A 26,759-nucleotide genomic window follows, 5' to 3' on the forward strand; every position below is an offset into this window, starting at 1 on the left:
AAAAAAAAAAAAAAAAAAAAAAAAAAAAAAAAAAACTTAACTGCCATTGCTTCCCTGATCTCCCTTCTTTCATAGTAAACGCACAAGTTCTCTTCTGACACCGGAAAAATATCAACCCGGCAGCATGCGCTCATGAAAGTGAGTTTCGTTCTCATAAACCTCCTCAGCAACCTCGAGCAAAACACTGTCCGCTGTTAAGTTTTTCTAAAATACGAGAAAAACGAGTTTATCGCAGCATCTGAACTGGAGGCACGCGACCGGGTGGGAGAATTTTGAGGCGCTGAGAGTTGCACAAAGACAGCAGAAGCCCTAAAACACCTGCCCAACGTGAGCAGAATTATCGTCTCATAGCATCCCATATAAGAAGGAGGCAGATGTAAATGAAGACCTGCATGCTGGTTCCCGTTGTATAAGAACGTGTGTGTGTGTGTGTGTCAATGAAGACAGTATTGCAAAATCCATGTCGCAGCAGAACGTGACACCGGTGTCGGTGACGAACCCGTCCCGAGCCTATTCCTTTGGTCTGTTGCTCGTAGCGACAGACCAACAGAGAATCCTCTCCCAACTCTGCAGTGCTCTTTAAGCTCATTCTTTTTTTCAATTTCAAAATATATTTTGACCAATAGCGATAATAGAGATGTAGCTGATCCTAAAGAGCTGTACTGGGGCCTATTTTAATGGATCCGTATCAGCTAAAATAAAGCTGATCAACATCTTGAATGTATTGGATAATACAGGATTTGGAAAACATTGTAAACTGATAACCCACACACCCAGAAGTCCCTCTGTTACTCACTGGATTTGGCCAGATCTCTGGACTCTGGGAAGACGAACAAAGCCTGAAGACACCTCTTCCAGCTCTCTCCTCTCTCTGCAAACACACAAACATCTTTGTTATTCTTGGAGTTATGCTGTAGTACGTTCTTCTACGCTTCATACCTACATCTACAAAACAGTGCATTGGCAAGTTGTCACGGTAGATGTGGGAACATTTACTCTACAAAAGGCATCGGAGGTTAATCAGCCTCTCTGTTCTGCCTTATTTTTCAATAATAGTATCCTCGATCTATTTAACCAGTACGCCCTATCTGCCCCATGTCATACCAGAGGGTGTGGCCATCTGAACACTGGATAACAGGAGGAGAAAGCCTCGGTCTGAGAGTGGAGTCATCAGAACCTGAAGAGAGAAGAGACGACTGTCATTCAACAAACACGCTCTCATTTCCCATCTTTCTATTTGGCTTCTCCTGTGTTGTTCCCTTTTCTTCTTCTTACATTTTAAAGTCCCCCTGCTGCTTAAGTTGGGGAATAATCACACGTGGAAGATATTTACAAATGTCAGTATCTTTGACACTGAAGACTACTTTATATTTTTCATAAAAAACTATTTAAAACAAGCACAAACAGATAAAGGTTTGTCCCTAGTCGAAAGGCCAGATAAAAGACACCAAGGGGGGTAAAAATGAAATGTAAGCCAAACCCACCACTCTCTTCATCTCCAGTTCCTGCAGCAGTCTCGTCACGCTGGTCGCAGACCGACTTCTGTCAGTCACCTCCAGGAGGCTGCAACAATGGCCGCTCTTCACGACTACACACGCAACAAAACACACAATACAACGGTGATCATACGATACAAACGGCAAAGCAACGTATATTCTGCTTTCTGATGCCGATTTAAATCTGAAAGAAATTGCATGTCAACACGAAATAACGGTTTGTAACTCAGTCTGAACGAATGCACTTTCAAAAGGCCCATGAGATGTGTAATGCACCGTCACTCTGAGGGTAACTGTGGCTTCACCTTCGTGGCTGCTGCTGTAGAGGTTGTAGCTGAGCAGGTCGGAGGGCAGGAGCTTGGTCACCTGGTTCAGCCTCATCAACGAACCGATTTCCAACTTCTCAGGTCTGAAGGAGACACAGATACATACAGAGCCAATCGCTGTAAAATGGGAGGATACACTTGTTTTAACGTAATGTCACAAAAAATGCATTTTCCCAACGTGTTCTGGTTGCGAGGTCCGTTTTATGAACCGCGTCAGCAATTCTGGTGGAAGTTGAGACCGAGGTCTGTGGTCTGGTGGACAAACCTACACATCTGCCACGTAAAGCACCCGACTGATCTGATGCTCTGTGTCGCCTCACGTCTTCAGGAAAAGTTGCACTCGAACAAACTGCAAAGCCACTTTCAGAAATATCAAGTCAAGTTTGCTGCCAACGGTGCCAACACAGACCTTCACCAAGGTTTTCTATCTAAAATCTAAGACGAGCCTCAACTACAAACAATGATCTGGTCTTATCAACACTTCCTGCAGCTGCTTCACAATGAAAGAAGGCCGAGAGTGTAATTCAGTAGGTATTTCCTGAGCTCAACGAGGCAGAATTTGGTTTGTTGAAGGTGGATTTCTTCACTTTAGTTCGAAGAAACAACTTGCTCGTTGTCCCAAGTGAGGCAATAAACACCTCACCCCTACCGCTGTACCAGACACAGAAGAGTTTGATTTGACCCTGTCGAACAAACACTGTTTTCATTGTATTGAGGTCAGTCCAGTACTCACAGTCTGTGGGGCAGGAGGGGAGGAGAGAAGGAGCGAAGCAAGATCTGGAAGAGAACCCGGTCGCCTTTCACCAAATCTCCGGTCCACACTGTGAACTGAGCACGCTCTGAAAGAGAGAGAGAGACACCACAGCTCAGCAGCGTTAGTGTTCAGGACACTTACCATGTCCTATATTTGAGCTGTAAGTGTGTAGTGTGATTAAAGGACCAACAGGGACTCACCGTGACTCCCCTCTGCTGACTGACTGTTCAACCTGTCCATCAAACACAGCACACACAGAACATGTCAACTCAGCTATTCATGCTGGGACCAGGACAGATTTGAAGGACCATGTTTAAAGTCCAACAAATTCTGTTTTATAAATAATAATGATCAAATCAATGAAGAAATGTATTGCTATTAAGCAAGCATAACGACATTGCAGTTGCGTTAACCTCATTTGGTGCATTATATTAAAAGACGTTGCACATATTTACGAGGAATAAACGATGAGTAATAAATATCTGCCATAAAAAGTGAATCTACGCATATAAAGTATTATACAATAACACAACATTCATTGGAATGACACTTTAACCAGACGTCCGTACCTGATGGGGGCCAGAGGTTTGCTGGGAAGTGAAGAGTCTTTTCCTTTGAACTGGAATGAGATGACGGCGTACGGACAGACCTGACGAGGCCGCTGCCGCAGCTCGTCGAATGAATACTCGTAGAAGTATTGCTGAAATAAACAGAGCATCGGGCGTTCAATGCCACTTCTTTGAAAAGGAAAACTCAACTTTAAATCATAGAAATATTTCAACAAAACAATATTTTTTTTGTAATTTTATTTTTCACTTGGGAATTAAAAGCCCTCACGCAAGTCACCTGACTACCTGGGCGTGTCATGTGACTTGTGTTGCTAATCTCAGAATGTGATGCAAACACATTCTGAGATTTATGTTTACCATTTTCACTGTCCATCAGATGATTAAATCTGATGAACCACTTCATCAAATCCCTTCTGTCTAACTGTAATAATGTGCAGGGATGACTCGTCTACTTCTGTGGATTTAGTATTGTAGCTTCTGGAAGCAAAGATGTTTTCCTGTGTGTGTCTGTGTGTGTCTGCGCGTGTTTTACCTGTCTTGTGGGGACAAAGGTCAGACTACACAGTGACATTGAGGAGACTCAACTTTCTTTTGGGAACAATTGCTCACCCACAGAATGTAAATCATTACATTGACTTGGTTTAAGGTGAAACTAAGGTTTAGGTTAGGATTAAACTGTTTATACTTGTATCTATGGAGGCATTTAAACTCAATGCTCTGCATTGTTCTCTGAAACCCCAGAGGGCGTACAAACAAAATGTACTGTGAACAATCAAAAGGACTACGATTTAAACCCGTAGATATACACACAGACTGTAGGTGTAACTGGCAAAACGCCATAAACCAACCTCCTTTATGCGGAGGAGGGATTGTAATTCTCTGTAAACTCATATCTCATATTCATGGACTACTTTATTTCCTTTGTACAAACCCTGTAAAGAGAGAAGTCAAGTATTAAATGAATCATAAGGAAACAAAAGGTTGAATATCCAGTTAAATATTTGATTTGGCTGCAAAATATTTACTCAAATGAAGATTCTAAAGACCTGTTTCTAAAGCATTTAAATGTGAATTAGCCTTCTTTGAATAATCCCGAGACATGTAAATAGTTCTTTTATCAGTCAACAATTTGTGACAGTCACGTGATCGCGCTCACCAAGGTACACGACCAAACGCCGGCTTCACTAACGCGAGTAAAAACCTACGAGTTAGGCTGGTAGCAGTTAGTTAAGACACATCTCCAGAGAAGTCAATGCAATGTGTGTGCGTGTGTATGGGTGTGTGTGTGGGTGGGTGTGTCCTTACCTGTGTGAGCTCAAAGGCGCGGTAGGAGGCGAGAGATGTGACCTTGCTGGCGTTCTTGGAGGTGTGGCTGTCGAAGCGGGGCGTTGGATCCAGAAGGTTCTTCATGTTTTCATAGATGCTCTTCACTTTCCCCTGAAATAAAAAATAAGGATGTATAAACTTTTACGTCATATCGAGTACAGAACGAAGGATTTGAGAGAGCACTTAAAAACCAGGATTAGTGTCTGTGTTCAAAATCAATTATCATTCACTATAAACAGTTCAAATGTCTAGATAACCATCATACATAGTGGAATTTAGCTTACTCCCATTATCCCCTAATGCTCCATTAAAAAGTTACAATAGATGGTCGCATGCTACAATCATGCACTCTGTTAAAAAATGTTAACGTCACTGACTGCCAAATGAAAGAATGTCCTTTTAATTCTCTACAAAGACGTAGTGACGAGTGAAGATGAGCATTTTGGTGACCTTGCCGGTGCATTTCGTCTCAACAACACTGTCAGCAGAGAGCTTTTTTCTATTTGTTTATATTTTTCAGTAAGGTCGGTGTCACGGAACGTGCTTTGTTGTGGCGAGTTTAAATTTCCAGCACTAAACAAACCTTCCCTTTAGTCAGTGACTCTGAGAAGGGGTGAGGCAGGGGAGAGATATTTGGGATTGCCAAGCCAGTGTCTCTTTAGATGTTTTTTTCCCCCTTTGCTCCACCCCCATGCGTCAGCTTGAACTCCATTTCTGTCTCATGGGGATTCATTAATGGTTCAAACCATGTTTTTTTTTTTTTTTTTAAGCTGTCAGCATTTGTGGTCTGTGTTCACGTTCACCTTCGGCAAACAAAGCAGGGCGCAGGAACTCTAGTTACGTCACATGTTTCCTACCTCCGACAGGTGAACATGTGACCGGCTGATTTACCTTCATCACTTTGAAGATGACGATCTCCCCCGTGACTCCAGGAGTTATGGCGTTGATCTGAATCAGGTCCGAGTACCTGGACAGGTACACTCCTAGAGACACACACACAGACACACAAAGAAGAGAAAAATAAAGATCACACAGAAGTCAAATTCATCAAAAAGGTGGCGTCGAATTGCACATTCAGCACTCCGACTGAAAAAAAGCTCACAATGAGCAATAAACAGATGGAAAAGGTAAAAATATATGAATGTAGTGTTTTATTTTTCGTGTGCATCAGCTTGGATCTGTTCACTCCTACCTTTAATGGGGTTTCCCAGCACTGTGACCCGGCTCTGACCCACAAGCAGCCCCTTCTCACAGAGCAAGGGCAGCTACAACAGACAATTCAGGGAGAAATTAGACTTTACATTGGGTAAAATATCATTATTTAAGGATGAGGCTCATTGACAGTTGTTAACCAATTCTGGTCCCAGTCTTAACCGTTCGTTACAATCTAGTTTCTTTTTCGAGAGAACATCCAGTCATTCTGTCCGTGATGTTGTTTACTCCACGGCCCCAAAGTACGAGGCAAAGTCCCGTCATTAAGACATAAACACTCTGCAGTTTGGTTTATTTTTCAAATAAGGTAATAAACGAACAAAAGTACTGCACGGTTACTGCTTGGACGTGCTCGTCCAACTAAGACTTCTTCTTCTTCTAGTCCTTTTATACACCAGCAAATAACAACACTGCTAATTAACAGCTTGATTCACATTAATCTCACCTTAACAGTATCAGTCAACAGGAAACAGTAGCTCTCCTCCAGCTCTTTGTCTGTCCTCCCATCTGCCTTCATCTCCTTCCTCTTCTCCACAAACTGACACAAACAAACAAACTTGTAACTTTTCTTTCATGGCAAATAGAAATTCAACTGTGCGTTCACAATGAAACTTTGACTATTCTACATCTTTACCAAAACTGCACAACTTGATTTTCTGTGTGCTGCTCATTGTTTACAGAGCGATTAGATGCGAGACCGGTGCTGGAGTTGAGGAGTTGAGAGACGACGCGTACGACCGGATTGTTTCACAAGGAGACATCTTACAAAAAGCTGAATCATTGTGGGTTCCCAGGTTAAATTTAGGCCAATGCGTCTCGCCTCTTTTGCTCTCCACGCAGACGGTTGAACCTGAATTCAACCAAAGCCTCAAACGTGATTAGTCAATACGACTCTGACCACAAACGGAAACCAGATAACGGTGTGTGCCGTTGTGTGCGCGCAACAGTAAACCATCATGCAGCACATGAGATGACCACATTTATTGACCCATAATCTAGTAAACCATTATGTGTAAGTGTTCATTTTTAAATAAATCTGATGTGAGTGAGTGAGTGAGAGAGAGAAAGACCCGCAGCGTTGGAACTAAATCTGAAAAATAAAACTTCTAAAACTTTCCATGAAATTTGTCTGTTTGAGTTTATAGAGGAAGATTTTAAGTATTAAACACGACCGTTCATTATTATTGACTACTATATTAATTAGTTGTATTTTTTTTTTAAACTAAGCATCAACTAAGCATGCCCAGTGTACGTGAATAGTCACGCGATATTCATTTTTCAAGCGTGCTAGTATGGACGGAGATCATTCCAAAAACGATGCTGAAACGCTGTGTGGACGGAGATCAGTTTTTAAAGGAAAACGTATTAGTGTGGATGGAGCCTAAATTTGACCAGATGTAGGAGACTGATCAGCTGACAACTGGCTGTTTGCAACCGGGGGCTGATCCATCATAGCATCTCTACACACAGGTAGCGCTTCTTCATGTTTGCCTATATTTGACAGAGGTATGACATGCAATCACGACCAGATTCAAACCCAGGATGTTATGCGCTGTAACCACTGGGCTACCAAGGCGAGGACATCTTTAAAATGGTCAATGCCTCTCCGTCCGTCCGTCTCTCACCTCTTTCTCCAGCAGCTCGCTGTGGACGAGCCGAGGTTTGCAGTAGGTGAAGCAGCCAGCGGAGCCGGTGTCGATGCAGCTGGAGGTCAGGATGGTCATCATGTCGTCATACTCCCTGGACTCAGTGGAGACATACTGGAACAGAGCTGAGAGGAAGACACACGCGTCAGTTTATGTTCCCTGGACCCACTCTTAATCCTTAATCACTTTCTCACGAAGGATTGTTAATAATCAGAAATCGTTTTCTGCATTTATAGACTACAGTCCCTGACAAAAGTCTTGTCACTTATCCATTTTGTAGAAACAACAGCTTATAACCTGACTTTTAATTAATCCATTGGTTTTAGAAATGGCTCATATGAAAGCTGAAACCGTCCCAAATTATGTTTAATATACTAAAATAAATTTGCTTCACTGAAGAAAGATTGATCATTTAATGAACACAGAAAGGTCAGATTTTGGCAAGACAAAAGTTTTGTCGCCTACAGAGTGTAATGTGAAAATTGAACAAATAATTTATTTCAAATACAAAAATATGTTGCATAACATCAGTGAATTAAGTAGTGGTGCTGTGAGATCCATATTTAATATCTTGTATGACTTCCATGAGCTTGAAGGACTGCATCCATGCAGTTCGACAATGATTCATACAATTTACTGATGAAGTCATCAGGAATAGCAAAGAAAGCAGTCTCGCATGCCTCCCAGAGTTCATCAAGATTCTTTGGTTTCGTCTTCCATGCGTCCTCTTTCATTCTACCCCAGACATGCTCAATGATGTTCATGTCTGGTGACTGGGCTGGCCAGTCCTGGAGCACCTTGATCTTCTTCGCCTTGAGGAACTTTGATGTAGAGATGGAAGTATGCGATGGAGCACCATCCTGCTGCAAAATTTGACCCGTTTTATGGTTGGGAATGTAAGAGGTAGCTAATACTTCTTGATATTTTAGGCTATTGATATTGCCTTCCACCCTGCAAATCTCTCGCACACCCCCATACTGGATGTAACCCCAGACCATGATTTTTCCGCCACCAAACAACTGTTTTCTGGGTGAATCTCGGATCCATGCGGGCTCCAGTAGGTCTCCTGCAATATTTGCGGCGGCTGTGATGTAATTCAACCGAAGATTCATCTGAGAAATCCACCTTCTGCCACTTTTCCAGCGTCCATCCTTTTAGCAGGCTGTGGGCCTTGGCAAATGCCACACGTTTTTTTAATTGCCTTTTGTTTAGTGCTGGTTTCTGGGCACTGATTCGACCATGGAGGCCATTTTGAGACAGAGTTCTACAAACTGTCCTGGTTGACACGGGGACTTGAGGTGACCAGGCCTGGTGGAGCTCTGCTGCAGTGGAAAAGGGGCTGGCCTTGGATTTTCGAGCCAACAAACGGTCCTCCCGAGCAGTTGTCTTGCGGGGTCTGCCGGACCTGGGCTTGTCAAAAACATCTCCAGTCTCTTCAAATCTTTTTCTTATTCTTTGTACTTGACGCTGAGACACATTGAAGGTGTCAGCCACCTCAGCAGTGGATCTGGTCTTCAGCCTCTTGATAATCAACACTTTGGTCTCAGGGTGAATCTTAGGCATGTTGTCAGAGGTCAAGTTGCAGTTGATGTGAAGGTCTGGTGTGCTGGGGTTCTTTTTATACACACCCACTAATTGATTGATCAATTATTGATCACAGGTGAGGCTGTAATCTAGGATTGGGTGCATCATATGACAAGGCGACAAGACTTTTGTCTTTGCAAAAACTGACTCAGTGGGCTTTACCAAGCTGTGAACGTTAGAATGCTTTTCAGCAGTTTCGTTTGGCACCAAAACATTATTTCAAAAGCTGTTAGGATTGAAATTAGCCATTTCTTGTAAAAAAAAAAAAATAAATAAAAAATAATTGATTACAAATATATTTGAGGGGCACTTAAGGTCAACTTGTACCCAAGCGACAAGACTTTTGTCAGGGACTGTACACAACAGTTAAACTCTGCAGGTTTGCTGTAGGAGCAATGATTCACTTGCTAACCTTCACAGCATGTTAGGTTTTATCCGCTAGCAACTGTCGAAACCTACGACCAAGAAGCAAGTGGCAGCTGCAACAAACAGAGTTGGAGGCAAACTATTGTCTAAAATATAATTGTATGTGTTAAAGACGTATCTTCATCAGAACAAAGGGGATCAAACTTGGAAAAACAGTGGACCAAAGTAATTAAAGTACCAGTCATTAAGGCATCATCACTGTTTGACCAATAGTGTATCCTCAGCTCGTAAGGGGAAAAAAGTAAAATTTTGGATCACAACACTCTTTTACAATTAACAGTGACAGCAATAACTCTTAGTGCATCTTTCAGGTGATCCTCAGCCACACCCAGACAGAAGGTTCGGGCGTCTGGGGAGCCTACAGAAACAGCTGTTAGTCCGCCTCCATTATAACTATTGAAGCCTTTTGGTGCTCAATTCTCAGGAGACAAAAGAACCTGCAGCAGCTGCCCTCCTCAGTGTGGAGGAGGGTCAGCTGGAGCGGCAAACACCTGAGAGAGGTGGGGTCAACGTGCATGTCCACTCATGAACATTTGACAAAAGCACAAATATAGACATATATGCCAGACAGGAAGCGAGAGTTGAGAAAAACAATTGACTGACAAAAACACACACACATACATATGGGATAATGTTGGGCTCAGACTAAAGTAAGTAAAACACAAATGGTAAGGTAGACACACATTTACCTGAGGCTTAAACTACAGTCAGTCCTCAGAGCAACAGAACAAACTTACAGCTGAACTCCATCTTGTTGTGGCAGAAACACCAAAGTGTCAGAGTTCTAACGTCTACATTTTTATATCTTGATTCCAGTTTCTCACGCCACAGTCCACCAATCAAATCCCGTCCACTGAACCAACACAAACACACATTTGGTCTCCTCTCCTCATGTCATGCCCTCGGGTCAGGATGACACCGATATTCATACGCACTTTTCTAGGAAATGTTGTTTATCTTTTAAACATGTTTATACATGCTGGGTTCAACAGGAACACATTGTATGAGGTCACAGACACGTCTCAAACCTGTCATCAGACCAAACTCTAACCTCAACTATAACTATAAGTATATATATATATATATATATATATATATATATATATATATATATATACACACACACACACACACACACACACACTATATACACACATATAATATATGTTTAATGCCCTGTCTTCACTTTCTCTTAGTGTCGTTCTGATTAACATTTATCTACTGACGTAACATTACAGACTTGAAGACCAACCTGCTAGAATGTAAACAAACCCAGAGACAGTTACCTTCACTCAGCTAACAAACGTTACACGTTAACGTCAGCTTAACGTCAACATGGAGCCGATATCACCCGATATCATCCGTTTAGACGCAGAAGCTGAATACGTGGAGATTTACCGTCAGTTGCAAATTAAAAGTACAGTTCGTCTGCTAACTGAAAACAGACGTCAACGAGCACGGAACGAGCGTTAGCTTGTTGGCTAACTGCTAGCTAACTAGCATTCTTAGCTTGCTAACGTTACCTCAAAAACACATCACAGCTTGTACAAAGCTAGTATATTGTTCTTTAGTTCATTATAATAAATATACATATATCACAGCACAGTTCAATATACGACACATGACGTCATATCGTAGGTTATGTGTCGTTATGGTAAATACAAATACACACAACTTCTGGGTCCTATGTGTTGTGATTTTATCGAAGACCAGCCCACCTCTTTTCTCCTTGGTCTTCCTCGGTATAGGGAACTTCAGAGGCTCCATGGGCATGTATCTCTGGTAGACCGCCACTTGTGGAGCCGAGGTCCTCCTCTCCATCCTCCCGACGACGGAGCTCAGTCTGTCCGGACCAGGAGCGTCTCTGCTGGCTGGGTGCACCACCTCGGTCACCTCGGTCACATCGTCGTCTCCAACTTCCGCGGCGGCAGCGGCAGCAGCAGCAGCAGCAGCAGCAGCAGCAGACGACGACCTCCTCGGCGGTCGAGCTGCCAGGTTGTTGTCGTCCATTGTCGTGTTTGTCAAACCAAACCGACGCGTCTTCTTTATCCTCCCAACCGTCACTGTTTCTTCGGCTAGAGCCCCGTGTTGCCACCGCTGTTACCTCCCGATCCAACACACATCCAGAGGCTCGCGCGCCATGCTCTTCCTGGAGCAGAGGTCTTCTTCACTGAAGATTATAACTGCAGTTAGAAGTTACGTTAAATGTCGCTTTACCGCCATCGGGTGGACGTAATTAGCACCTTCAGCGTCAATGAGTTTATTTTGATTTTATTTTTTCGAGGATAAGAAAATAAATAAATACAATGTAAAAATGTTATTAAATCCAAATCCAAATTAATTAAGTTAAATTATGATATTGTAAAGTATCTCCCGATTTCAGTGGTGGAGGAAGTCTTTTACTAATGTAGAAATACAAGTAAAGTACAACAAGTAAAAGTCATCATTGAAGGGATTTATATCTGTGATGATAAATGTTGGGATAGAAAATGTCATTGTGCTGTGTAATGTTCTACTGTGACTTTTCTAGTGTGCTTTATTCAATGTTTGACAACCCTTAATGGGATGTCTGCTGTGACCTCCTTCTCCAGGAAGGATCCCAAAAGGAGTGTTTGTGGAATGTTTAGATTAGATCAGTCGTAGATCTTTGATGTAGGGAGTGCAGACAATAATCACAGAATGTTCAGTTTAGAGGTAGTAAACCACAGGAGGTACAGATTAGGATCTGTCATCAATGTTTTATTTCAGATACTATTGTGAATTGTGTAGATTAGAAACAAACCAGGTGTCTTAGTGAGAAAGACACCTTCCCCCCTTCTCTCTTGATGCTCTGACCCTTTAGAAGATGTCACTCTCTCCATCCCACAGATGATACAGGCACTCTGTGTGATGATTGAATCTTCTCTGCGCAGAGAATAAATACTTTAAGGACACGCTTCTTTCCTCAACCAGTAACCACCCATTCACCAACCGGTTTCTTTTGTAACAATTTATTGATGCTTATGTTTTGAGACAATCCACACATTAGTTGATACCTCAACTAAACATCATCAACAGCATCACAACTATCCCGACGATGGTAACTTATAATATCTAACCGATTGTCTTGACAATGTACAGTAAGTCATATTTCATGTGTGATGTGTAAGCACATATATAACAAACAGACATGCTTGGCTTTGTTCCTACATTCATATACAAATAAGCTTAATATACATTCTTTACATACATACAGTACATACACAACAGGCTCCTCCTCCTTCAGGGCTTCTCTGACCGCCATGAAAATACACTGAATATTTCACTCTGCCTGCAGCTGCAACTGAAAATACACTAAATATGCGTTTAATGCATTTGGAATGCCTTTTAAGTAGACGTCATGCTAAAAATACATTACTGTATCGGTAACTGTGTCTCCCATGAATTCCAATAGATGTTCATTCATTCATTAACAAATCGTTGTGACTGTAGACGGATGGGCTAGTAAGTTAGTTGAAACTTTATAAATCCATCAGAACAGGGTGCGCAGCTCTGTTTCTTTTCCAGTGTTTTCAGACATTACAAGTGATTTTAAGACATTATTTAAAGAGTTTTAGAAACAGAACAAGTTAAGAGAATTGCTGAAGAGCAAAGATTCCTTCAACTGAACTTGAAGAATGAAAATCCTCCAAATTACAGATACAAATACACAAGTTTGACATGATTACTGTTTGATTGGTTTTGGAAAGCTGTAGAAGACTCACGCTTTGGACTTTGACTGACATGTTTATTTTGCCATATTCATTAAATCTCTACAACAGAAGTGGTCAATACTGGAATTTCAGTTTCATTCTTTTAAATATTAAATTAATGTTGAGTCATAGTTACAGCTGCAAGCATGATTCATCATCATCACTCATAGGGTTACCTGAGAATGCTGCTGATATTGTTTACAACAGAACTGTGTTAAAACCCATTTAGTGTCTTTTCTGCTGGTCAATTTAAAACTGTGGGTGGAGCAGTTCCTTTTTTTAAAGGTTCCCTGTGGAGTCAAAAAAGTCACGTGGGGTAACTTTAACAGACCAAACAGTTACCCCATTAATAAAGTGTTGACAGCCTTGTCCAAAGGCAGGTCAAGTGCAAATATACGTGAGCTAATGTTCGGAAGAAATGAATACAGGATAAAGAAAACTGGGATCAAACAAGCGAGGAAATACTTTCCTTCAAAAGGTAAAACCTCAAAGGAACAAAGTTGGGCTGTGAGGTGATTTCTGGCATATTGACCACAGTTAGAACTGCAGGTCACGTGACAGCCGCTGGCCCAAAAAATACTTAAAACCATAATATCATTTTTCTGAGCATCAGAAACACTCAAGTCGTTGCATTGTTGTAAGTTGAGCTATTAGGTCGATAAGTCCCAAGGGGAAAAATATTTTTGCAGTATGTGGCTGGTTTAGCAGGAAGCCATCTTTGAACACGGTATCCAGTTCTCCTGATACATCCATGCACACTTACAGTCACACGGGGCCAGTGTTCCCGGGGCGCTGTGGTGACCTTTATGGAGGAAACTCACCAACAGTGAGCATACAGCAAGTACAGAGTTCTGGATCACGTCGGCCAGTGTTTGTCCGACGTCCTATTGATGTGACGTCATCATCAAGTCCCCAATTTGAATTGGCTGCCGGTCCCTCGGTGAGTTTTGTTCGGTTCTACATCATCAGCACCGCAGGGAGTCAACCTCGCCGGTGTCCATGACGACCTCTTCCACCTCCTCCATCACCTCCCTCTCCTGCTCCTCTCGACAGGGAGAAGCAGAGGATGGAGGGGAGGCGGGACCATCAACGGCAACTCCGCTCAGAGTCTCTCCTCCTCCTCCTCCTCCTCCTCCTCCTCCTCCTCCTCCTCCTCCTCCTCCATTATCCATCTTCCATCCTTCTCTGGCTCCTGGCTCTGCACAAATCTCCCCATCCTGTCCTGTCTCCATCTCACCCGTCTCTGTATCACCGACTATCTGCCTCGTCTCACTGTCCATCCCCGTTTCTCCACCTAACTCCAAACCCATCTCACCATCGACACCCAAACCTGTCTCCATCTCCCCACCCGCCAAACTCCCCCCGGCATCTTTACCCAGACCGGGATCTTTGTCTCCCGCCTCTCCCTTTGAACCCAGCCCCGTTTCCATCTCTCCCCGCATCTCCCCCTTTTCATCCTCAAGCCCCGAATCACCGTGCAAGCTCAGACCTGTCTCACCAAGTGACCCTATCTGTCCACCCAGACCCGTCTCCAGACATTGTCCTGTCTGTGGCGGCTGGTCTCCGGTCAGCGCTGCGGCTTCTTTGGCTTGTCTGATGCAGTTGATCCACTGTTGTTTGTTGAAGGCGTCGCTGGCCTGGAAGCAGTGGCTCTGCAGCTGACCGCCTGTCCGGTCCGAAACCCGGAAGAAGTTCTTTGCTGTGAGGAGAGAGAGACAGCAGGAGACATGGAAGGTTATTATGGTCACACATCTGTGTTCAACAGGTTGAAATCCATGTTCATTCAGAAAGCCTGAGAATTACTTAAACGTAGTTTTTGAAAAGGATTTTAAAAATGTGTTGAACTGCAACCAAGATATGTACTTAGCAGAACATTTTATAGTGTAAAAAAGTCTGGTTGACATTATAAGGTTCCGTTTCTAAATGATATCAAACAGATCTTTGGAATCAATTTGTTTCAAACCTCAACGTACAAAATCTGAATATGGAATACTGAACGAATGTGATCAAATTAAATTTCAAACCATAAAAACATTCGAAAATTATAAAATACAAATTCATACACAGCTAATTAAAATGGCGTTGTAATGGCGTTGCAATTACAACGCCATTCTTGCTTTTTGCTTTTCATTTTTACGCCATGTAGTCTGTACTGACTGCAATGTAAACACACATATATGCGTAATAATGCTGCACTCAGAGCAAATGACGTAGTATGAAAAGTAAGAAAGCGAGTCAAACAAACACAGGACTTTCAACCAGGAGATCAGTGTTCATGTCCCAAAGTGTTGAGTCATTTTGAAGTTACATTAGTGATGTTTGTGACGTGTTTTCTGTACTTATGTCACGTTATTTACATTTTACTTAGTTGACATACTTATTTTAAGCCCAACCGTGATGTTTTTCTGAAACCTAACTAAGTGGTTTTGTAACCTGAAACGAAGGACTCCAAACCAGCCTCAGACCAAAGGTACATTAAATGTATTTGGGCTGTAGCGTGCACTTTACTGTGTTATAGTATGAAACTGGTTCACAGCATTTGTTTTACAACGAACAAAAGAAAAGCAAATGCATGGAAACGGATCCTGATTTCGTCTTGTGTAACGACAAAATAAAATCTGTGTTTGTATCTGAGGTATCTGAAATGTACTGACTCCGCTCGTTGTTGCTGAAGGCTCCTCTGATGGACCCGCCCACTCTCATCTCTCCGTCTGATAGGTCCTCCAGGTCCAGCTGCCGGATGGGGATTGGCTGGCGGCAGAGCTGGTAGTTGACCGGCTGGTCGTTCGACGAGGCGGACCTGGTGATTACGAGGACGTCCTGGAAGAGGAAGACGTGGAGCTTCTGGAAATAGAGAGAGAGAGAGAACAGACGTTCATTTCTCTTCACTGATTCCTTCATCCGGTGTTTTTGTGTATAATTGAGTGTTTTTTGATCCTGTTTATCTGAAATTCGGTTCATAAAATTGCTAAAATAATCAAACTAGTAGCAACAGTTTCTTTACGGAAAAGATAAAAGCTGAAAGTAAACTATGTGAACTTTAAAAGAAGATATATCGTTATACTGTATATAGAGTTATGAGTTATATTTATATGTTATGGACCTTTAAAGAACCCACCCTCACATTACAAAGCACCGAAACACACTACTCAAAGGTAGGAGAGAGAGTGTGAGATATAATATGATAACATCATTTCAACCCAAACCACAATGTTTAACCTTTGGATTCAGGGACTTCATAGCCCACATGAGTTAAACAGAAGAATGAGAGAGGATATAAACGTATGATAAATACAGTGTATGTATAACAGGGGTTGGGAGATGGTGGTGGGTAATGAACTGAAGGAATCTACTGACGAGTCCTCTGTTGTTCTTCAGCTCTCCGCGGCAGCTGAGGGTCCTGGACCGGGCGATGAGCTCGTCCCTCTGTCCGTCCTCCGTGTACAGCAGACGGTCCTTGTAGTACTGACACTCGGATTCCCCCGTCCGCCTGTTGATGTCCGCCACCACGCTCTGAACCATCAGCATCTGCAGAGCAAACAGACGACATCCAACTCCGTTCAGACGCATTTTATGTCATCATTCATTTTCCGTTTTTAATGAGAATCAACAACCTGTCGATGTATCTGACTGAGCTACGTGCAATTGATGAAACAAGTTGAATTATGCAGAAAGCAGAGAACCCTGGCGCCTCATACGACAAAATAATAAAATAAAAAAAACACAAAATGTTCATATTTAATTGATTTTTTAACACCTACCGCCTCGTCCAGGTGCTGCCGGTCCGGGTGGTCGTTAGCCGTGTGCTTCAGGATCTCCCTCAGCAGCAGCGGGTATTTCACCAGTCGGCTGCGGGGGATGTCCAGGAAGTTCCACAGGTCCAACTTCCTGCTAAAGGGAGACTGGCGACAGCGCTGCAAGAAGTCCTGGACCCGCCGATCCTGCTTCTTCTGGTCCAACAAGGCCTTGGCCTTCACCTGGTTACTGCAGTACGAGGTGTAGGAGGAGAGACAGGGAAGCTGCAGGGACACAGAAACACCCGGTTTATCCACAGCACAGGAGGCAATGAAACATTCATTATTCTCAGTATGTCAAGAGAAACACTCACCCAGTCAGTCAGGAGGTGTCCCACATGTTCTGTGGACCCGTCAGGTTTTCTGGTTTCTCGGAGGCGACTCAGCAGGTCTGAGGAGAGACGGTTTGGAATCATTAAACAATTTAAAAGAGGTAAAGACCCAGAGCAGCACAGAGTTTTTCTATAATCACTAAATGCAAAGCTCCAACCTGATGGCTGAGTTTTTTAGAATTTCAGATCTCAACCTGTGAAAACATTCAGCTAAACAAGCACGAGTCCCATTCAAAGCAATGCTTTTGGTTTGCAACATTGAAAAAGTGGAGAATCTCTCTTTTTCTGAAGAGGCTCACTATTTATCAGGTTAAAGTTCAGTAGGTGTGAACTCATCCAGTCTCCTTGTCTGCACTTTATCTGCAGTGTTGACTTCATGAGCAGAGGGGACGCTGGAGGTTTTTCATTCACTTCTACAGTCGCCATCTGGTGGCTATTACAGGAACTGCAGCTTTAAGTCCATTTCAGACCTGGAACATATAGCGTCTTCATCTATCTGTTTTAGTTAAAGTGCCTTCGTGTCAATCAGGCGTAGATATATTTTAAGTTAATGTTCCTCTTGGCTTTCTTCAGACATCCAGAGCTGTGTTCTCACGCGCTGCAACATGTTTCAAAACAGAGGATTTGTAAATATTATTTTGGCGTTGAGGCATTAATAAATATAATGAGCATGAGGGACGCTCGTCCCCGCTTCTCACGGTGAATCCACTGATACAGTTTTGCATTAACTTGGAGACGTGTTATATTGCCATCAGAATAATGTAAAGGTGTGCATGTCTGAAGACACCTGGTGACCTTCCATCAGATGCAGCCTCCTACCTTCATGCAGGGGTATCAGCGAGTCCAGAGTGCCGAAGATCTGGTTCAGTTCCTGCTCAGTCATGATTGACAGCTTCAGCATCGGGTCATGGTAGGCCTGCAGCACACACACACACACACACACACATGAGCATACTCTCTGTAGAATAAATATAGCAGGAAAGTCAGTTCCTCAAAGAAAAATAAAGGTTTTTATTTACCTTCTTAGCCAACTTGAGATCCTCCACCAAGTCCTGCTCGCCCTGAGCCAACTCAAATATAGCCTGCAGAGGAAAACAAGTCTTAGAAATGAGTTTGAGTTATCTGTAAGTGTTAAGAGATGGACGAGTGAGCCTATGCTGGGTTTCTGAAGGAAAGAAATGTGCTATTCTTTAAATATTTTGTTTGTGGTTGTAATGATGTATGTTCTGTATTCATTGTATTTATTATATTTCTCTTGTACATTTTTTTTATCCATTGAGAATAAATACTGAATTTACTAAAAACTAGTCTACAAAAGAAAGAGGATAATGTTGTTCTGTGATCATTTTTATTGGATTCCAACTGATTGTAGTTCTGTAAATAAGGAAACCAGAAAAATCCTCAGATTTTCTGTTGTAAATAAAAACAAAAGTCCTCCAGCAGGCGTGTTTCTCTCACCTCTTGTCGTTTTATCTCTTTGGGGCTCAGAGGCTGCGTCGCTCCCAGTCGGACGTCAAACGTCTCGCTCCAAAGCTTGCTGTCACGCCGCTTGGAGGCCGGGGCCGCTGCCGTGGAAACCCTCGTCGCCGTCATGGAAGAGGAAGGGTTGGAGACCGTCGCCGAGATAACGCGCCTCTTCATGGTGGAGGAGGATGAGGAAGAAGAGGAGGGAGGAGGAGGAAGAGGAGGAGGAGCGGCTCTCTCCGTCTGACTCTCATTACGGAAACTGATGGAGCGCTGCAGAGACAGAGAGATGGTTAAATAATACAATAATACATTTTAATAATAAATATAACAGCTAATAAGAAGAGCTAATTTGGCCATCCCATTTATATTTTGTTGTTACGTGACTCACACTTGGCAGGAAACTCAGTTCAAAAAGAAGAACAACTGTGTTAGAAAATATCTGGTTCTGCGGTGATAAAAAACTTCAGGTGAGAGGTTAACTACGACTCCCAAGATGCACCACTGTAGGCAGGTGGAAGCTAAAGTTTTTCTGTGTTTAGAAAATTGATTTAACTATCAGCAGCTTAAATCACTTTGGATTTCGATGGACATTTTGGATGAAGTCAGCAACAATAGCATTCTACAAACAGTTCTGATTCTATAACAACAGCTGCCTACCTAGAGTCATGGGTATTGTAGTCTATCAGCTGTCTGCCAGGACAAACAGACGTCAGACACAAAGTGGAAATCCTTAAAACTGGAGGTTATAACATTAACCTATTAGATTATAATATTATTCTGGAAACGTGTCTCTCTTTGTTCACCTGCAGCGTCTGACCAATCCTCTTCAGCTGCGCCGTCTTGACGGGCGGCAGCAGGCCGGCCAGAGACGTCACCCTGGACACGAGTTTACTGCGCTTGGTGCCGGGCTCCTGGAGGAGAGAGCAGAGTCAGACTAAGTCAAACTACGACTGCCAGAGGTGATATTAAAACAGACGTTCCGCCGTCTGCAGCTGCTGGAAGGGCCTACAAAGGGCAGTGCAGGTCGGGGGCAAACTCCCCTAAAAAAAGCAAACTACAACCAAGTTAATTTCCCAAAGCGACGTCTTCAAATGACTGTTTTTTCTTCTGACCAACAGTCCAAATGTTTTTAAGGAAGCTTAATGTGGAAAAATGTCTTTGATTTCACGACACAGCATTAAAAAAATTCCCAAATATACAGTTTACAATGTCCTCACAATGGAGGTTAAGATTAGATGATTGAAACAGTTTTCTGGCAATAGACTCATCAATCAGCTGACAAAATGTTTGTGGAACAACTTGTCCACTTTTTAAACAGCGTGTGTGTAGATGGTTCTCGTATGTTTTACGGGAAACTATTATTATTATACTGCAGGTTAAACAATAGTGTGACTCAAAGGCCTCCCCTTTGTGCCACACGCACACACACGCACACACACACACACACACACACACACACACAGTACACAGGCCTCTGTAATATTAGGGGGAATGGAATTGGGAAAATGCCACCAGGCTGATTGTCCTGGATACAGACTTACAATAAATCAATATGTGTGTGTGTGTGTGTGAGTGTGTGTGTGTGTGTGTGTGTGTGTGTGTTTGTGTACAGTCATCTGACCTACTGGAACACAGGAACCATCAAACTCTGTTTGCATCAACACATTCAGGAACCAGTCGACCAAAAATAAATCGACGTCGGATGTTTTTTGGTTTTTCGTCCTCGATTGTTACGGAGTCACAGAAAGATTTTCAGCTTCAAGTTCACGTCCCAAATCTGACAACGGGTTCTCCTCAGTTTTCAATGATTTCACCAAAAAATAAGTAAAGCTGTGACTCTGAAGCCTTTGAAGCTGCTGTTGAAGGTCCGATGAGACTCTAAAATATAAAATGTAAATACCAGTTTAATGTATGTGACTCAATTCAGTGTGTTTTCTCTCATTAAGCAGAGGACACTGCTGTATTTATTAAAGATACACATTGTTGTTTTAAAAAGATTTTGGAGGTAAATCAATAAATAAATAATCATGTTTATTTGCTTCACAACAGTGTTATTTCCAAGTTTCCATTGGACATGTTGTGATGGGTGTTTGTGTGTGACGGCGCTTCAGTTGATTCATTCTGACAAAGATCAATTCAGTGCAGTTGGAAAACAACAGACTCATTTTCTAATCACAGCAGGTTTACAGCAGACTGACTGTGAAAAAGCTCCCAAAAACATTCAAGTCAAAACGCCGAATCACTTTATCTTATTGATGTTGTTGTGTCATTGCACACAAAGCAATGCAGGATAACAGCATGGCAGGCTGAGGGGGGAACAACAAACCCATGACTTTCAGCCCCAAAAACTAAAAGTAAAGTTGCTATTTTGTCACACAAGTCATCAGTGACATCAAGTTAACGTCAACCACGCTATTTTCCTAAACCTAACTAAGTAGTTTTGTTGCCTGAACCTACCAAACTTCCTGTCAGGCGGATGTTTATTTTAAAAAGACAATATTTAATGAGTTTATATTGACGCGCCATCACTGAGACGTCTGAAACTGATGCTAGAGAGATACGTAGTGTCATAGTTTAAGGCTTAGTGCCATCATTTGATGCATTGGTGTTAGAATGTGTTGCCTGTCAATGCACATCAAACATATTCTAACAATGCAGACATGGATGGGCTATCCATCTATCTATCTATCCATCCATCTATCCATCTATCTATCCATCTATCTGTCTATCTATCCATCTATCCATCTATCTATCCATCTATCCATCTATCTGTCTATCTATCCATCTATCCATCCATCCATCTATCTATCCATCTATCTGTCTATCTATCCATCTATCTGTCTATCTATCCATCTATCCATCCATCCATCGATCTCGTTCCTTATTCTATGAGCTGACCCGTTGCCAAGGCGTTAGAAACAAAAGTGACACCTGGACAGGAAGAAGAGGACACGAGATGACATAATTGAAGGAGCTCCATAGAAAACCATGTAGTAAACATGACATAAATGTTTGTTTCATGTGTATCTTTTGAGGAAAGTGCCAGTCTCCTCATCGTCCACACAGATCTGATGTTTTTGTCTCTTCAGTGGATGTTTTAGTCAAAGGCTTCATGTACGTCATGATTAGTCAAAGCATTTTTCGTAGCATTTTATTGCCTTTTGCTTTTATTGATACACCAACGTTTTAACCTCAGCCAAGCGCAAAAGATTTTTTTTTTTTATGTGTAAATGAAAACAGATGGTTGGAAAAGTGCGGGACTTAGTGCAGGACTGCTTGAGCAAATGATGAACAGAGCTGAGAGGACACAGAACATCTAAGAGCAGCTTCACATCATGAAAAACAACACGAGGTTCTAGGTATGAGGCCGGCCGCTTTGAGGCCTTCAGCAGATTCTGCTTTTACATCTGTTGTTGTCACGAAGCATTCAAGTGACCTTCTGTGTACATAAAGGAGACATTTATGAAGGAACTCACTGATAAGAATGTGTTCTACTGAAAACTAACAACAAGAGACAGAGTACTTATTTATTTCTGTTTCAAAGCTTCAAGCACCACAAACCAAATTCCATTCACCTCCAACGTGTTTGCTTGACAGCAGACATTTTAGTGGCAAACAGCCAGTCAGGGAGGATCTCAAGGAGTAAATAGAACAAACTTTCCAAAAATAATTACAGAAATCCTTCAGAAAATGCAAGAATATTAACTTTGATCAAAGTGAAACTATCCCAAAAAAGGTCTGATAAGTTTAGCATGAAACAGTATAACCTGAATACTTCTAAAAGATACTTAAGGTTACATTAACTACAAAAAAATACATAAAAAACAGTATTAGCAGCAGTAGAAGTAGTAGAATATCTCCTCCGTCTTACCTCCAACTGTTTCCCCATGTTGCTGTTGTTCCCCTTGACGAACCCCACAGAGCATCTACACTTGAACTGGTGTACCAGCAGCCAGGAGGGCTTTTGTCCCATCACCATACTGCTCGACACAAAGCCCAGCACAGGATCTGGACCTTTCCTCAGTACCAAGACAGCGCCCGGAAATATGTTCAAACTGGTCAGAGGTGGTTTAACGCTGGTAAATATCTGATACCAACAAGAGAAGTGACGAGAAAGAGTCTGGCTCTGGTCGATGGTCCAGTAAGAGAGATTGTGAGGCGGCTACAGAAAGTGTGACACTTACAAAATGTGAAGAGCGAGCACGGTACCAGTAGAGCTTCAAGAAGGTGTGAAGAACCCAGAGTCCAAATGGGGTTTAGTGCTGGTTCTAGAAATACTGTACTGGTTAAGAATCCACAAGGAAACTGGAGGGTCTAGAAAGAGTCGGATACAGGTTTTGTGTCCAGAATATGTCTGGTATTCCGTACTTTACAGTGTCCACAAATAATTTGGTAGCAGCAGATCTTCCAGAGTGAACTGCAACTAGAAGAGCATCCACAAAGTCTTTCGGGCTTTTTTGGTATCCAAGAAGTGCCTGATACCAGTACAGAGCCCGGAGAGAAACTAGTACTAGTACGTTTTCTTGGTAGTGTCCTGGAAGCGCCTGGTGCCGTCTAGAGGATATCTGGATCCAGCTCGGTACTGGCAGTGTTGAGAAAGAGTCCAGTAAAGGTTTAGTCCTACCAGAGTTCAGACAGTTTAGACCCTCTGGAGCTCTTATTCCAGTTTTCTGTCTGACTTCTCTATTAAATAGTATTTTAAGCTTCCTCACTCTCAGTGACGGGTGTTCATTCGTCCCCTTCCTCCTGAAAATGAATCTCTCTCTCTCTCTCTGACACACTTACTCACTGGCTCCCTCACCCACTCACTTTACTTCCTTCCTTCCTTCCTCCCTTTTCCCCTGGCTTCTATTTCTTTCATTTATAACGTGAGTATATATTCTAACATTTCTTCATTCCAAACAAATCCCATGAAAAGATAAAACAACGAATGCATCTTATAACAAACCTGTTATATCTTCTTCTTCTTCTACAAATACTCTCTAGAGCACCAAATGTGGATTAATCCGCCGCTGAAAATAGTCCCCAACAAATGCACTATTCCCTCCTGTTTGATAAAAACTACACTAACCAGCTGTTTAAGGAAATTATTGAGTCTTTTTCTAGAAAATAAATAATATATTTGTGAGGTTTAATCTTAAGATTTTACCACTGAGTGTGGAGCTGAAAGACACGGACAATGTAGGAAAGTCAGAAAAAGTAGAAAGACGTACAAACACGGTTTTGATTTGATGACAATGGGAGAAAAACATAACCAGCTTTAACATTTAAGTAGAAGATTAAAAAAATCAATGATAAGAAAAAGCCGTGCAATCAATTTTTACTCAAGTACAAGTTAGCAAGTTTTAGTGGCAAAATGTACTTAGGTATCTCAGGTAAAAGTACTTTTACTTGTACGAAAGCGTCTTCATGTTGTAGTTAATCAAGCAGCTTAGAGTTAACTACTTTTTACCGTGTTTGATAGTTTAATCTACAACAATGCATCATATTTACATGCAGTGAGGAAAAAACTACAATATTTCCCTAAAAACTGTTGTAAAGTTGATGTAAAAAGTACAATATTGTACTTTAAAAAATGCAAAGTAGACACAAACAAAACAAAAATCCCACATAAGGTACAAATATCTCAAATTCTAACTCAAGTATCTTCATTATCATGTGTTATCATCACTTGAATATATACACACTGACATGAGGCTGAATGGAGCAGATACTGGAGCTACTGGTGTCACTGGGACTGGACTGTTCAGTCAATGTCAATCAGAATTGTAATTACTGAAGAGAGAGAGAGAGAAAGAGAGAGAGAGAGATAGAGAGAGAGTCGCCTGCAGGCAGCCAGAGCTCTGCATGGTTTTACAGCAGTTTTAAAGTCAATTACTGTGTCTACGTCGTGTGTATGATTGTATTCATATATCTGTTTACGGAGCCACACTGTGGGGATGAAAACACTACATGTTAAGTTTAGGTTTGGTAAGAAGAGAGGCGGCCTACATCGGTAAGGGTTCAGGTGGTTATAGAGCTGACACAGTTAGGTGATTATCAATTAACAGTTTCAGTTTCCAACTGCTTAAATGGAGGTATAATCTGAATATCTTTGGGTTTTGGACTGTTGAGTGGACAAAACGAGGTATATGAAGACAACAAGGGGCTCTGGGAGATTAAAATGGGCATTTTATTCCACTATTTTCTGACATTTTAAAGACAAAACGACGGTTAAGGTTCAGGTCTCCAGGGAATAGAGTCGATGTAATGTCCATTATAATAGGTCGACTAGTTATAGCTTGCTACATGAGAAGCCGAAACAAAGAAAGTTAAACTCACACACACACACACATCCTGGATCAGCGCTATGTAATGACATATCAGAACGTCATGGATACTGTGTATTGTTTTTAGAAATGCTCCTGTGGTTTCCTTTGACCGCTGTGACTGGCATCACTGACCTCTGACCTGACATGAACCCCACCTCGTGTTAATGTTTGAAAGATGCCCTTGAGACGCTGCTCCATTGTCTGTGAATACGACAGCTCGGTCGTGGACGCCCAGAGAGGAACAAAAGTCACTGATCCAAGAACAGATTCTGTTGTCTCTAAGGACTCAGACGAACCCGCCTCATTTCATCTGAACTGTGACACATCAGCTGCATGTACGTACGTTAACGAAATACGTCTTTAAATTCAACAGAGGTTTGGTGAAATATCAACGAATGTGAACTGTATGACCTGCTTTTACTGGGTAATAATGAATATAATATAATAATAAAATATATAATATGAAATATGTAATAACTGTTATTACAGCTGGTTAACAGGCAGCTAGTTTAGTTAGCTGGTTGGCTATGAGTCAACTACAGTAACTAATCCAGACTACTTTCACTCAAAGCTACTTGGAAACCCGCTGGACCCCAAAACCACCTCCGGGTTTGAAAATCATGTTTTCGTTTTTTTTAAATCTCCAATAATACACCGTTTATCGAAACTAGAAGCTGTAACAACAGACATTATGATCAGATTTTCATGTTTCCGCAAGTCCTTGAACACATCACGTGTGACAAACGTCAAAGAAAAGCAACTAAATCTGAGTTTAAACTCGTGTTATTTCATCAAAAACACTTTATTCTACAAATGTTGCCCCAAATAATCCGTTAGCTTGAACCAGATCCGATAAAAACAAAAATAACACTAAATTCTGCGCTGCTTAGCGAAACTAGGAAACCACGATGGACTCGGTTGAGACCAACGGTCAAATAGTTCAATTTGAAAAATAATGTGGAGGCTTCAAAACTATCTGAGAAAATATAATAGCCTGCTTTTATTCTGAAGGCCTTATTGTTAAAGGTATAGATAGCAGAAGAAGACAAGTCTTTCCTCACAGTTCAGTAACCACTGCCCTCGGTTTACTGAACCACATCGATAGCTGTTAATCCACCGTGTGACCCTGAGGGCGTCAGTAGAAATGAATCAACCAGTGAAAACTATAACTATAAATCTATAACTCAAACAGGAACCTCCACAGTAAAGGAGACGCAGCTCCAGACAACAGCAGGACCAGGATGACTAGACCATCATCAAAATAGTTGATAGTATATTTATTGTCAATCAGCTTATTGATTAGTAGTTTCAGCTGTACTTGTATGTACTGCTGGGTAGTTTAATTTATAACAGAACACATCTTATAAACTCCTCATATTTTTTTAATGTTGACGTTAAAACCAGTTAACGCAGTCTCCATGTCTCCGTAACGGCACAATGTGACTGAGTGACTCACTGAGCTGCAGAGAGTAGAGAAAAGTAGAGCAACAATAGAGCGTAGTTTATTCGGAATAAGACTACGGTGTGTTTGTCACGCTGAGGTGTATCGACGAGGGCTGACATCCTGTGTTAGACGGAGCAGGGAGGGAGACGCCCGGGCTGCTGGCAGAGGACTAAAAGTCACATGAGGCGGGGGCCCAACATGAGGGTCGAGGGCCCCCCTGGGGTCCGAATATTCAATAAGCCACCGTCAGAGCCGCAGATTACAAAGAACAAGAAGTTTAAAAATCACAGTTACTGCCTGGTCTACGCATATCTACTATGAAGTTAGCCTATGGACACATA

General features: G+C 42.0%; 2 protein-coding genes across 4 annotated transcripts in view; both read right to left on the reverse strand.

Annotated features, from left to right (window-relative positions):
* The window catches only part of tasora (transcription activation suppressor a), a 33,901-nt gene extending 22,421 nt beyond the window's left edge, over positions 1-11,480 (reverse strand). For all 3 annotated transcript variants that reach the window (XM_031843884.1, XM_031843892.1, XM_031843874.1), the window contains exons 1-13: positions 11,058-11,480; positions 7,309-7,454; positions 6,129-6,221; positions 5,664-5,736; positions 5,363-5,454; positions 4,451-4,582; positions 3,146-3,276; positions 2,777-2,808; positions 2,556-2,661; positions 1,802-1,905; positions 1,485-1,588; positions 1,105-1,177; positions 797-871 (exon numbers count right to left, since the gene is read on the reverse strand). In XM_031843884.1, the coding sequence (XP_031699744.1) occupies positions 797-871; positions 1,105-1,177; positions 1,485-1,588; positions 1,802-1,905; positions 2,556-2,661; positions 2,777-2,808; positions 3,146-3,276; positions 4,451-4,582; positions 5,363-5,454; positions 5,664-5,736; positions 6,129-6,221; positions 7,309-7,454; positions 11,058-11,349 (1,453 nt within the window). In that variant the 5' untranslated portion in view covers positions 11,350-11,480. The remainder of the gene's footprint in view (positions 1-796; positions 872-1,104; positions 1,178-1,484; positions 1,589-1,801; positions 1,906-2,555; positions 2,662-2,776; positions 2,809-3,145; positions 3,277-4,450; positions 4,583-5,362; positions 5,455-5,663; positions 5,737-6,128; positions 6,222-7,308; positions 7,455-11,057) is intronic.
* Positions 11,481-12,227: 747 nt separating this feature from the next.
* Positions 12,228-23,472, reverse strand: arhgef3 (Rho guanine nucleotide exchange factor (GEF) 3). Its single transcript, XM_031852562.1, has 10 exons — positions 22,535-23,472; positions 19,467-19,574; positions 18,655-18,933; positions 18,216-18,278; positions 18,016-18,112; positions 17,179-17,255; positions 16,832-17,089; positions 16,428-16,598; positions 15,725-15,914; positions 12,228-14,769 (listed from the first exon to the last, which is right to left on the reverse strand). Exons 1-10 carry the CDS (start codon positions 22,640-22,642, stop codon positions 14,036-14,038), a joined length of 2,085 nt encoding a protein of 694 aa, XP_031708422.1. The 5' UTR covers positions 22,643-23,472; the 3' UTR covers positions 12,228-14,035.
* Between the last annotated feature and the right edge of the window lie 3,287 nt (positions 23,473-26,759).

The sequence above is a fragment of the Anarrhichthys ocellatus genome, unplaced genomic scaffold (assembly GCF_004355925.1).
Source record: "Anarrhichthys ocellatus isolate YVR2014 unplaced genomic scaffold, GSC_Weel_1.0 scaffold1, whole genome shotgun sequence".
NCBI classification, from domain to species: Eukaryota; Metazoa; Chordata; class Actinopteri; order Perciformes; family Anarhichadidae; genus Anarrhichthys; species Anarrhichthys ocellatus.